This window comes from Salmo salar, chromosome ssa29 (genome assembly GCF_905237065.1).
Source record: "Salmo salar chromosome ssa29, Ssal_v3.1, whole genome shotgun sequence".
In the NCBI taxonomy this organism is placed as follows: domain Eukaryota; kingdom Metazoa; phylum Chordata; class Actinopteri; order Salmoniformes; family Salmonidae; genus Salmo; species Salmo salar.
In genome coordinates, this window is record NC_059470.1 from 22795276 (window position 1) to 22809188 (window position 13913).

The following is a 13913-nucleotide window of genomic DNA, read 5'->3' on the forward strand; positions in this document are numbered from 1 at the left end:
CCAAACAGTACAATTTTGGTCCCCATGTGCAGTTGCAAACCGTAGTCTGGCTTTTTTATGGTGGTTTTGGAGCAGTGGCTTCTTCCTTGCTGATTGGCCTTTCAGGTTATGTTGATATAGGACGTTTTACTGTGGATATAGATACTTTTGTACCTGTTTCCTTCAGCATCTTCACAAGGTCCTTTGCTGTTGTTCTGGGATTGATTTGCACTTTTCGCACTAAAGTACATTCATCTCTAGGAGACAGAACACATCTCCTTCCTGAGTGGTATGACGGCTGCGTGGTCCCATGGTGTTCATACTTGTGTACTATTTTTTGTACAGATGAACGTGGTACCTTCAGGTGTTTGGAAATTGCTCCCAAGGATGAACCAGACTTGTGGAGGTCTACAATTTCTTGGAAATCTTGGCTGATTTCTTTTGATTTTCCCATGATGTCAAGCAAAGAGGCACTGAGTTTGAAGGTAGGTCTTGAAATACATCCACAGGTACACCTCCAATTGACTCAAATGATGTCAATTAGCCTATCAGAAGCTTCTAAAGCCATAACGTCTTTTTATGGAATTTTCCAAGCTGTTTAAAGGCACAGTCAACTTGATGTATGTAAACTTCTGACCTACTGGAATTGTGATACAGTGAATTATAAGTGAAATAATCTGTTTGTAAACAATTGTTGGAAAAATTACTTGTGTCATGCACAAAGTAGATGTTTTAACCGACTTGCCAAAACTATAGTTTGTTAACAAGACATTTGTGGAGAGGTTGAAAAATGAGTTATAATGAATCCAACCTAAGTGTATGTAAACTTCCAACTTCAACTGTAGCTAGTTGTCCAATGGTGCAATGGAAAAAATAATAACTTGCTTATAGAAGATGAGTGTAGAATGGATAGGGGGGTTTCCATTATCCCAGCCACACATCTTCCAAAAATGTAGAGGAGTCACTTAACGCTCAGTATTTTTAGCTAGGGCGAACGCATGTCAAATCTGGCCCCCATGTCTCTCTCTTTGTCTCTCTCTCTCTCTCTCTCTGAGCCCTGACTGGTGGCATCTGCCCTCTCATATCCCCCTGAGCTGCCCACACCCTAGAGAGGTGGAGCCTCCATGTCCTTTTGCATTTGACCTGGGTGAGGGACCAGTAGCACGGTGAGTCTCTTTGGCCGAGGTGTCTGCTGCCCTCCATGGCCCAATGATCCAGCAACCAAACCCTTCCTAACACCTGCTGGTCTGACAAGTATCAGGTCGAAGCTACCTAGAGGCCTGGTTACCCTTTCTGCGGTTTCTACTGACCACTAAGAAAAACAAAGATTTCTAACCTCAACCCTTTCCCTTTGGATCCGAGACGAGGCGGTTGACGACACCAACCATGGCTGATAAACTGGGTCTGGCTGTGGGGGATGACACGACGTCCATCATGGCGTTATTGGAGCGTGTGGCGGGCATCATTGACAACGTGCAGACGTGTCAGACACGTATGGAGGAGAGGCAGCTAGAATTGGAGAACAGCGTCAAGACCATCCAGGAGGACGTGGTGAAGCTGACGGTAAACCACGCTGCCACCAGCAGCACAGTGGACAAGCTGCTGGAGAAGACGCGGAAGGTCAGCTGCCACATCAAGGATGTCCGGGTACGGGTGGAGAATCAGAACATCCGTGTCAAGAAGGTGGAAATAACCCAGGAGGAACTGTTGGCCAAGAACAAGTTCCGGGTTGTTATCTACCAGGTAAGCCCATTCAGCCAATGTCATTGCTGTCAGAAGCAATGGGTACTCACCATTGTCATCTTCATCCTCTAACTGGTTATTTAAGGATCATACTCTCAAGAGTTCTAGAAGGATGTGGTAAATTGTTCAAACTCATGGACTTTAGTTGAGATTTTTCTGGCAGAAACAACATGGAGACAGGGGGCCTGAAAGCATCTGTTAAAATTGAGGGTGTTAAAAGTGAAATCAACGCATGGACTCTTTTAGATGGTTGAATGGTGCAGGCTTAATTTTACTTTGGCCTTCAAAGCTAACAGCTGCAAGCCTGCCGTTGACCTGATTATTTCAGGGCCTGAGTTGCCTTGACAGGACGTAAGATAGTGCAGTCTATTAAAAGGTTAGATGCTGCACTCAAGAATACGAATCTATGTGGCAGATTGCCAATGGCGATACAATCACGGACGGGGTGGAGTGGATCTTGGCTGCCATTTTATTTCAGACTCGAAAAGAAAGGGGGAGGTCAAATAACAAAGAACAAAATGCTTTTTCTATAAACAAACTGGATTCACTGGCAGCTGCATAATCAATGAAAAATATGCAGTTTGGCATGCAAGTGTGTGTGTGACATACAGTACTAATGTTAAATAAGAAACTACTGCTTTGAAGGCATCCAATGAGTTGATTTAATTCATACTCTCCCTTCTATGAAAATGGATGCTGTAATGAAAGATGACTCTAAAACCGGATCAATTTTCAAACTTTTTAACACCAGTTTTTACTCAAATGCATTACAGATAATGTTTTATTTTATATTAATATTACCACTGGTGTTTATCATTTTTGTATTGTGAAATTACTACAAACAGTAGTTTCTAGAAGTTACTTCAAATATTTTGGTAACAGTACGTACTTATGCTGTTTCCCTACAGTCTTGAAGTAAATACCAGGTAATAAGTGGGCTGTAAAGTGATACCAACTTAATTATACTAATTGCTCAGTACTCAATTTTGCAATACTTCAACTAACGTTTGCCTGGTCCAGAATGGGTCATACGGTTAAGACACTTCCATTCCATTTTTATGCTAAAGGGGAAGTGAAAATGAAACATGATAGGGAGGTTTAGGAATCAAACAAGAAGTGGGGACATCTGTGGCATGGTTACAGGAATGTTGGTTGATTCTCTTGGTATACTGGGATTGACTAATTCACCACACTGTCTGCCATTCTGCGGTTGTGCAATTTAGTGACCACTAGGTGCTCTTTTTATGTCATCATTTATATGAAAATTGGTAAATGCAAATTAGAATTCAAATGTAGCATTTTTTTTTTATAAACTGCACAAACCCAACATGTACATGGTTAGTGATGATTCACTTACATTTAGATCGGTATAAGGGGATTGAAAGAAAAAGATTATGGATGGAACTAATCTTCCTAAATTTCCCTTGTAGCCTAAACCTGCAGTGGCACAGATTTATCAAATCAAATCTTATTTGTCACATGCGCCGAATACAACAGGTGTAGACTTTACTGTAAAATGCTTACTTACGAGCCCTTTCCCAACAATACAGAGCTGAAAAGTATGAACGTTTGTAAAAAAAAATTTAAAAAAAAAATGAAAAGATGAAGGAAATACAGTGGTAACATAAAATAACAACAACAAGAGTACTGGTACCAAGTCAATGTGCCGAGGGTACGAGGTAGCTGAGGTGATTGAGGTAATATAATTGACAATGTTTCGTCTCAGCAAAAGAGATGGCTCTAATGTTGACAACACATTAAAGTATCTCCCAATTTCTTTAGAGAAATAAACTGTAAAACAAGTTACTTTCTTGACAGAAATCAGCTCGACGTACTGTAAGGCAGTTCATGAATATTAATAAAGAACACCCTCTTTGTTTTTCCAGCTAATGTTGGGCAAGAGAACATTAAAATGGCAAAAAAAAGACTTATTTTGAATTTAAGTCAGAATATAACACTAATAGAACAGTCTCGCTCTCTCTCTCTCTCTAATAATGAAGAGCACCTCCAGTCTTTGTAAAGGGGTCTGCTGTTATTTGCTGGGTCTAAATGACAGCTGACAACATTATTCAAAGTTATTATACAAGGTTATTCTGAGAGCCTGCTGTGCACAGGGTTCTCTTTCTGTTTTTATTCTGAGAGCCTTTTCCTGTCAAGGCCCTCACCTCCTAATAAAGTATTAGGTATGAGGCTGTGATTGTCAATAAACCTCTCTTAGAATTATATGAATGCAAGGGAATAAGTAAGACATATTATTAAGTAAGAGAAATTAGTAAGTAAGACCAATTAGTAAGTAAGTAGGTAAGTCAGTCAGACAGTATGTAAATAAGTAAGTAAATATATAACTATGTACAAAATTATATAGTTTATACAGAAAATGAGGGAGGACATTCTCAGAATGATGTCCTCGTGATAGGGCTGTTATATATTGAAATTGTATTTAATAGACTTAAAGTCATTTCTTTGGCTTCATTTCGTCGAGTTTTATTGGGCTTGGCCTATCATAAAGGTTTAGCATGTTAATCCTACGTGTGTGAGGCTGTAATTTTATGAAGTCAAAGGTTTGAACTTTTAGTGTAAGTGTTTAGATCAGGTGTTCTATAATACGTAAGAGGCATATTAATGATACAGTACATTAATAGTAGTAATATTTCATATAGCAAATGGTACATGCCTCGTTAGAGTATATTGGAACAGCACTGCAACTCTGAATTCAGCATTGGAAGAAAACGTCCTCACCCATAAATGGAACTTGAATAAGTGTAAGGCTTTGGCATGATACTTTGAAATTCAAAAGTTTTCAGACCACTTGACTTTTTCCACATTTTGTTACGTTACAGCCTTATTCTAAAATGGATTAAATTACTCTTTTCCCTCTTCAATCTACACACTATATCCCATAATGACAAAGTGAAAACAGGTTTATATACATTTTTGCTAATTTATATAAAAAAAAAGTAAGTTAATGCTTACAGCTGACCGCCCAGCCAAACTGAGCAATTGGGGGAGAAGGGCCTTGGTCAGGGAGGTGACCAAGAACCCAATGGTGACTCTGATAGAGTTCCAGAGTTCCTCTGTGGAGATGGGAGAACCTTCCAGAAGGACAACCATCTCTGCAGCACTCCACCAATCAGGCCTTTATGGTAGTGGCCAGACGGAAGCCACTCCTCTGTAAAAGGCACATGACAGCCCGCTTGGAGTTTGCCAAAAGGCACCTAAAGGACTCTCAGACCATGAGAAACAAGATTCTCTGGTCTGATGAAACTCTTTGATCGGAATGCCAAGCGTCACGTCTGGAGGAAACCTGGCACCATCCCTACGGTGAAGAATGGTGATGGCAGCATCATGCTGTGGGGATGTTTTTCAGTACCAGGGACTCGGAGGCTAGGATCGAGAGAAAGATGAACAGATCAAAGTACAGAGAGATCCTTGATGAAAACCTGCTCCATAGCGCTCAGTATCTCAGACTGGGGCGAAGGTTCACCTTCCAACAGGACAACGACCCTGAAAATAGCAGTGCAGCAACACTCCCCAACCAACCTGACAGAGCTTGAGAGGATCTGCAGAGAAGAAAGGGAGAAACTCCCCAAATACAGGTGTGCCAAGCTTGTAGCGTCATACCCAGGAAGACTCAAGGCTGTAATCGCTGTCAAAGGTGCTTCAACAAAGTAATGCGTAACGGGTCTGAATCCTTGTGTAAATGTGATATTTCCGTTTTTTATTTTTAATACACTTGCAAACATTTCTAAAAACCTGTTTTTGCTTTGTCATTATGGGGTATAGTGTGTAGATTGATGAGGGGAAAAAACTACTTAATCCAGTTTAGAATTGAGGCGGTAATGTAACAAAATGTAGAAAAAGTGAAGGGTTCTGAATACTTTCCGAATCTATGTAACTGCCATTCAAACACATGAAACAGTTGATGTATAATGTTAAGATATGTTGTTAAGACATGGTTTTTCTCTTGTGAACATTTCTTGAAAGGATGAATGAGCTGGAGGCCCATGGAAAACGTACTGAAGCATCTCCAATTCCCAAATAACTTCAAGCAGGAGAGGGAAACGAGAGACCCAAGTGAACCAGTACACATCTGATATATGCCAAAGACTATCAAACCAGTTCTCATTAAAAGCGTTATTTAATGAACACATCTAAATGAATGGTGCTAAACTCTCAGGTGACACAATGCTGTATCAAAACCTTAGTCTTTCTACCCAACTTTTGACATGTTGTGAAATACTGTAGGCCTTTATTCTATAAAGTGCATACATTTCGAATTATGTAATAAATTATTATTTTTGAAATATCATTAAAGTCTTGTGTTTTCATAGAATATTAGAGGCCAATAACTTAATTCTGAGATGCACGTAGAACATAATTAATTTACATTTTAGAATGGAGGGTGTTTTTTTTTAAATGCTGAAATCATACTGTTATTAAGTGATTGTAGGTGGGGAAAAAACAGCCAATTAGGGTCAATCTGTGAATTTTTGTTGACTTGTCTTATTAACCCTTTCAGTCCCGAGACCCCAGCAAAAATCTCCTTTTCATTGACTTTCATTTATCTGCATGTCCAGCCTTTATATTTAGCCTCACAGTTAAGTGTTTTACCATTTTCTTTTCAGGACAACCAGGGCTACAAGTACAACTCAAAACAATTTGACATAAACAGTTGCATTCATAAGTTTTATTGACAAATGTCAATAAGAAAAGGTCAGCCAAAGCAAAAACCTGATCATTTTGTATTTATTTATATGAATGCTGTAAGTACAGAAATTGTTTGCTAACTGGGAAATTAATATCCAACTAGTCAGAGACAACTGTGCAGAGTTTGGTGTTTAAGACAGCAACTATGTGAGCTTATTGCAGTATTATATACGCCATGTCCTGGGATTTCCTATGATCTTCTATGTAGAAGAACCCCTTACCTTCTAATGACTCTTGTGTAGCTTGTGAGCATCATAGAGCAGAACATGTTACATGTGCATGTTCGTGAGAGCCTTTCAATTATAGTTTTTAATAGCTTGTAGCTCAAGTCATTCAAAAGTCTGTAGCTCAAACATCACACTTGAAAGGGGTTAGAATTCCAATTCGCGCCGTCATCATGGTGGGACTCATTGGGTTAACAGATATACAGTCCCAAATAATGGTTTGAACCAAATTCACTGATTAACTGAAGCTCACAGTGTGGGCTGGATACAGTGTTGGGTTGCAGATACCAATTTAGCTGCCATCTATGGTAATTCATAAAATTATTTATGGTTCTTGGCAGTGTCTTTCTTCATGAGTGGCTTCTCTCATTTCAAACATTGACTTTAATGAGTGAAGTACTGTATGAAACCTGAACCCATTAAATAACTGAGTTATGGGGACACGCAGCATTAAGCGAGAGCAGTTGGTCTATGCTTCTCAGGATTGTCAAGAAGTCAGATTCTTCATTCAACAACTAAGGCAAAAAACGTCAATATTATGGCGGTCATTCTCCTCCCAACATCGATCAAGACTTTTAATTTCGGTCTTTATTTTCTATGTATTCAACCTCAATACTATTGCAATCCTTCTGTCAGAGCTCAGATGTCATTAAACCTGAAACAAAGTGCTACCACTTGATATTACAGATGTATACTAGCAGGCAGACAAAAAAAAGAAATGTTTTATTGTCACACACACTGGATAGGTGCAGTGAAATGTGAGGTTTTACAGGTTACAGATGTATACTAGCAAGCAGACACACAAGCGCTTTTGTGTATCCCTTTGGTTCTTTTGAGGTGGTTCTGAGACACTCAACCTGGTTTCTGATCTCATTACAGGGTGACAGTGAGGTGCCAGCTGTGGCAGCCGGAAAGGAACCCAAAGGACCCAGTCAACCCAAGGAACCCAAACCGTCGGCGGCCGAAGTGGAGCCAGACCACTTTGAGCTCCCCCCTGAGTCTGATGAGGAGTACATGGTGGTGGAGGAAGCCTCGTCCACGGCCGCCAAGATTAAGAAATCAGGCCTGAGCCGCATCGAGAGCTTCAAATCTACCTTCTCCCGCGCGAACATGACCAAGACGAAAGAGAACATGAACAGCAAGGTTGGCCAGATGGGTGAGCTCATCGTATCGACTGAGCGCCGGGAGAAGATCCGCCAGTCCGGCGAGAGGCTCAAGCAGTCCGGCTCGCGGCTCAAGGAATCTATTGCCAGCCATGTGCCAGCCAAACTGAAGAAGGAGAGGACTGTGGCGGAGGGCCGGGAGGGGGCCGAGGGGGTCACTGAGGATGCCGCACCCATCCCACCACCCAAGGGACGCAAATCCGCAAGCCCTGACCTCGCCTACACGGAGGTGACCAAGGAGGCTGAGGATGGAGAGGGTGAGGTACCGATAAATGATGTCAAGCAGCTCTCCTAAAACAGCGGTCAAGGAAACTGAAAAACAACATACATGTTATTTTTCCTTTTTTTTTTGGATTTGCCTGTGACCCATAGTCCCAGTAGTCCCGGTCCCAGAAACAGGCCAGTTAGGGTGTCAACACGATGAGTTTATATAATCCACACAATCCTGTAACATTTGGAAGTCATCTTTGTTTTGGGAATTCAAGGATTTATATAGAACAAGTATATATATATTTTTTTCTTAACTTTTTCCTGTTTACATTAGACATGGACATGGACATTCAAGTATGCAAAACAAATAAACTGAAAAGAATTATAGCAAGTTTGTGGGACTGGACATTTTCTACAGACTTTCAACATCTTCATAATCAACATACTTACAATATTAAGGGACATTCAATTGTCGTTAATTTGCATGTTGAAAGGCTGAATATGGGATGTTAAGGCTAAACCACTGAAATGATGGAAGTTGAAATTGAGTTTTGGTATGAATGGTTTAATTAAGGTTAATGTTACATATGCAAAAGAATAACTTGACAGAGAAATGTCTTGTGTGAAGGTATGTGAAGAGTGATGAGCTTTAGGACTGCATGATGTCAATTCATGCCCGCCGAACCAGAATTCAGTGAATAGATGAAATTTCTTGTGCAGTTTTTGCAGAGAAAAACTAAAATCAGCTGTTGTCTGAGGAGTAATGTTTATATAAACATATATAACAAGTATATATCATTTCATAGGAAAATGGGTTAATTTCTAAATTGGGCCTTGGTAGCTCAGTTGGTAGAGCATGGCACTTCTAACACCAGGGTTGTGGGTTCGATTCCCGGAACCAGACATACGTACAGTGTATGCACGTATGACTAAGATAAAAGCTTCTGCTAAATGGCATATATTATTATATTATATGAAAGGGTGGGTGAGGAAACTACTGTGCATTAAGTCAAATATCTATGGATATGACATTTAAAAATATATAAATAATTAGCTATACAAATGGCCAGTAGGAATAGACATTTTAAGTACATAATTTAACTCCCTATGGACATAAGCAGATTCCTGAATATTTGCATATTTTGCTCATTTAGTATTGTTTAATATATGAAGCCATTTCTAGATATTTTTTGCTGTTATAGTGTGAGTGATTTGGCATGACTATAGATATTATTTCATGAAGTTGAGAGGAATTCTCTTGAGTTTATGCCACTTAACATATATAGGATGAATTTTAAGCCTCTCTGCTGCTAAGGAGAGGTAACACATTGTGCATGTTATTATCTTATTCAATTGTCCAATACTCTTGTTAACTGTAGATTTTGTTTCTATTCAATGAACACAGTTTAAAAAGGTCTAAACTCGGTGCGGTACTACAGTAACTGTTGCTATGGTAATTATTTGTTACACGTCCAACATATGTTAAGATAGTAGACAAGATAGTAGTCGAAAGCTTTTGTAAATTCCCATAAAACGTGTCGTAACAGCTTATGGCAACCACACTCGTATTACAACACACATAACCCAGTCATAAGTTACAGAACTGTGAGAAAAAAATTACTGACTGGCATCCTTGTTTGCTATGCTATGATTTATTACATAATTATTAAAATGTTATAAAAGTGTTATTACTATAATGCTACATGATGCTATTCAAATGCTTTTTGACAGGGTAAAGTGTCAGAGGGGTTGATTTTAGTGGATAAATTGGAATAGGGGAAACAACTATCTTTTCTACAGCACTTCATCAAATAAAATACCAGGATATGATGAGTTATTCAAAAACAAGAATTTCTATACGACTTGTGCATTGTTTACATCTACTGGTATTCTTTGAAAATATGTTTAATAAAAATTCCAAATATAGTAATTTGGCTGCACAAAATACTAGCATTATTGATTAATCAATTAATTTGCACTACGTAGACAAATAGTAATTCTGAGAAATCACTTTGAATTAGATAAACACACACATTGTCGTCATTGTCATATTCAGTATGTGGTTGAGACACACACACACAGTCACTCATTCACACACTCACACATGCACCCCTACCTATCCACTGCCTCCCCCCACACAAACATGTTTTGCAAAACTAAAATGGCTACCACTTGAAATGAAATTTCCACTCATTTGCAGTCACAGAGCAGAGCCACTCCCCTCAGAGTCCAGTGGTCAGGGGACTGGAAGGTGCGCAGCAGCAGGGAGAAGATGAAGGTGAGGTCTGTGCGTCTGGGTTTCTTATACACGGGACAGGGGTACAGGCTTATCCCTTGCTGACGCTTGGCATCGGAAGCCAAAGTGCTGATAGCATAGACGTGGACCACAGGGAGGACTGTGAAAAGGACCTGGAAGTGAAAGACGGGGGTGAGACTCAATAGGCTGGTTTCTAACAACTTCAGACTCAATGGAAATTCATTACAGACCTGGGTCAAATACATTATGTCAAATACAATTAATCAAGGTGCACTTGAATTTAGAGTTTTCACTTTCGGGACTATTTCATTGGTATGATCGTATACATTTTGTTGTTGTTGACAGCACCCAGGTCTGGTTCATTCAAAGTTTTTACCATCGATCTTAGTGAAGCAAATAATAATGAGCATAAATATTCCCAGTGGAAAATGAGATAACACTACATGCTAACCTTTGGAGGTGACTCTGTGAGTTTGGCGTTTCTCTTGTCCCACCCTGCCCCGTCCAGGAAGAGTCCGTAGATGTAGACTCCCCCCATGTCGTCTGGCGGCGGCGCTGTGACGTCCTCCCTCATCATCCGAGTGACATCGTTGTGCAGGACGACAGTGTCCAGAGCCCAGCCTTTGGCCAGGTTCATCCTCGTGGTCTCCTGCCTCATGGCAGTCAGAAAGCCCTATAACAAACCACACACAGTTTATCATGGCATGACTTTGAAAACATTTTTGCTGGGTGCTTTAAAAGAACACTCTTCAAAATCATAACATTTATATCATAACGTAATATACATCATTCCCAGGTAATACATAAACAGTACAAGTTCCACACGAAGTACTGTAACCAGATATTCATTGGTGTGACTGCCATGTCTGCTCCACCTCTGAGCTTGTACATTTGCAGTACGTGACTCGTTTCAAGAAAGTAGGCATATGTCACGGGTCACTATTTCACAGGAGAGCCATTTGAACGTGAAGTCGTTTTCATTTTAAGTTAAAACGTGTACTGTTAGCTATCAAGCTAGCTAACGTTAGCTGGCTGGCTCACTAGCTAACATTACATGTATGATCTTATTATTTGTATCTCAGAGCCATTTGCTTTGCTAGTTATAGCCTAATGTTAGCTAGCTAACATTGAATCTGGTTGAATAGCTACCTGCAGATTCATGCAGGGTAGTAACATCATGAGTTGTGATTATGGTTAATTGTTTACCTAGCTAGCTAGCTAGCTAGCTACATGTCTTAACAAAAGACTCCACTATGCAAGTAACCATTTCAATAGAATGTCACAGCAACAACTGTTGATAGATGTAGCTGGTAAATTCACTCTGGCTAACTACTCCGATTTCAGAGCACTCTCGTCTGAGTATGCCAGAGCGCAGAATAACTGACAAATTTACAAACGCTCAACACCAGTTGAATATGTCTGGTGTCAGTAAACGTTGGCAAAAAAGCATAAATTGTTGCCAGCAGCACAGTTGCAGTCACCAACACTCTGGATAACATAAAAACAGCCTAACCAGCTCTGCTAGGGTGAGTAAAATAGTCAGTGAGCTGTTCTCTCATTTGTGTCTTGAAGTAGCTAGCCAACGTTCGCCAGTTAGCTTGGGTGCTTGACTGCCGTTGTTAGGACAGAACACTCAGATCAACCCTTAAAGAGTTGGGTGGGGCTAAAACTTAAGAGGGTGTGAACGATGCTGAAGGGGTGCAGACAAAGAAGAGCTCTCCAGTAGGTACCAAAACATTCAAAGGCCATTTTCTCAAAGTTTATCAACTTTCAAAGCAGAATTACTTTCCCATTGTTCCTCAAATGCAGTGTATGATATACCATTGTAGCTCTGTGTCTCTGCTTTTATCCAATGTAAAGAAACACAATTTCAAATATTGCTACATGAGACCGAATCAAGGCGGTCGGTCACGTATATCCTACCTGTGGGTTGAAGAAACCAGTGAGCCAGAACTGGTGGGGCCGTCCACTGGAGATCCAGGTATGAAACTGCTGGTTCCTCTCCAGTAGCTCCGTGAACCAGAAGCCCAGCGTCGCAGAGTCCCAGCTGATCTTCCGCCACAGCTTGGGGATGCGGGCGTCATACATGCTGTCCAGGGCATCCCTCAAATCCTCTGACATGATAATGGTCCCTAATGGTAGATAGTTTAGTTCAGGGACTTGAAACCTATAACCAGACACAAAAGTCTCACTTCGATTTTGGAGTAGAGAAAATTTTAGAGACTTACCATCAATGGCCAGTTTCAGATCAGTGAGGGTACTCCGTACACAGCCTATGATTCGCTGCATCCGGTCAAGCTCCTGCCGCAGAAAGATGTTCATGGGCTGGAAAAGGCCCATTTTCTGAAGATGAGTTCTCACCTGAAGCACAAAGTAGAGGGGACCTTATTATTGATGTAGTTGTTCAGTTGATCTGTGGTACATATGGTATCTTTACAGAGCCAAGATATAACAATTGTTGACCCCAACCCCTGAATGACACAATCAACCTTGTCCATGTCTGGTTGGTTACCTCATGTGGAACGTAGTCTGGTGGCAGCTTGTCCAGCATCTCGTTGGCCAGTTTCTGGACAGTGGCCTCTCTTGTCTCCCCTCCCCCTCCTCCACTGTCCTTGGGTTGGATATTGATGATGGTGCTTAGGATCTCATTGGCCATGTTTGTCTGGTACGTAATGTCAGCATTAGGATGAAGACCGAATACCTGTTGGTCACACAACTGTGATTAGTATATGTGTTGTATGTTTGAGTAGAGGAAAATATGTTTGTTGCTCCAGTGTGAATGTAGCCTATTCAAAAAGAACCAAAACCTGTCTAACATGAACTGTCTGCTAACTGCAAGCAGAAAATAACGATGTAGCACTAATGTCACACCAATAACATCTCTCCCCCCTCTTACCTCTGGCGAGTCGACCAGCGGCAGGGTCTCAATGTGGAGCAGGTAATCCGGCACATTCTTGGCTTTGGGTATAGTATAACCCTTGTAGAAACAGAACTTGTCGGCAAATGTGCTCTCGCTGAACCACACACGGGTGAAGGTGTTGAGAAGGTGTTTGTCCAGATCGTCTGTTACCCGGCCACCATATTGGACCTCGCCCAGCATATAGCGCAGGCAGCTCCAGTTGACGCCACGCTTCACGTCCAACTCATCCAGGTGGTTCTGGACAAACTGCATGCTGGAGGTGAAGTCTGCCTGGTTGAACTCGTACGGGATGTTCCAGCCCAGGGGGCCAAACTTACGCCTCTCCTGCATGGAGAAAAACCAACACACATGAGATTGATAGAGAGATTGATGGACATCATTGATTCATCCATTAATTCATTTATTGTCACTGGGTAAAATATCATTATAAGTAATAACTGTACAGAGGTACAGAGGCAGAGCACTAGTAAGAACAGAGAAATACTGAGGCAGAGCACTAGTAAGAACCAGAGAAATACAGAGGCAGAACACTAGTAAGAACCAGAGAAATACAGAGGCAGAGTACTAGTAAGAACAGAGAAATACAGAGGCAGACTACTAGTAAGAACAGAGAAATACAGAGGCGGAGTACTAGTAAGAAACAGAGAAATACAGAGGCAGAGCACTAGTAAGAACCAGAGAAATAAGAGGCATATCATTAGCAAGAACCA

The 13913-nt window shown here is 40.8% G+C and overlaps 2 protein-coding genes across 2 annotated transcripts in view; one reads left to right on the plus strand and one right to left on the minus strand.

Moving 5' to 3' along the window:
- The first annotated feature begins 1062 nt into the window (after positions 1-1062).
- On the plus strand, positions 1063-9956 carry LOC106590360 (caveolae-associated protein 4a). The gene is made up of 2 exons (XM_014181299.2): positions 1063-1722; positions 7533-9956. The coding sequence occupies exons 1-2, from the start codon at positions 1366-1368 to the stop codon at positions 8109-8111; spliced, it is 936 nt and encodes a 311-aa protein (XP_014036774.1). The 5' UTR covers positions 1063-1365; the 3' UTR covers positions 8112-9956.
- Positions 9659-13913, minus strand: part of dnah5l (dynein, axonemal, heavy chain 5 like) — a 76734-nt gene continuing 72479 nt past the window's right edge. Inside the window, exons 72-77 of the mRNA XM_014181296.2 lie at positions 13180-13527; positions 12796-12984; positions 12512-12644; positions 12207-12415; positions 10735-10956; positions 9659-10435 (exon numbers count right to left, since the gene is read on the minus strand). Coding sequence (XP_014036771.2) covers positions 10217-10435; positions 10735-10956; positions 12207-12415; positions 12512-12644; positions 12796-12984; positions 13180-13527 — 1320 coding nt within the window. The 3' untranslated portion in view covers positions 9659-10216. The remainder of the gene's footprint in view (positions 10436-10734; positions 10957-12206; positions 12416-12511; positions 12645-12795; positions 12985-13179; positions 13528-13913) is intronic.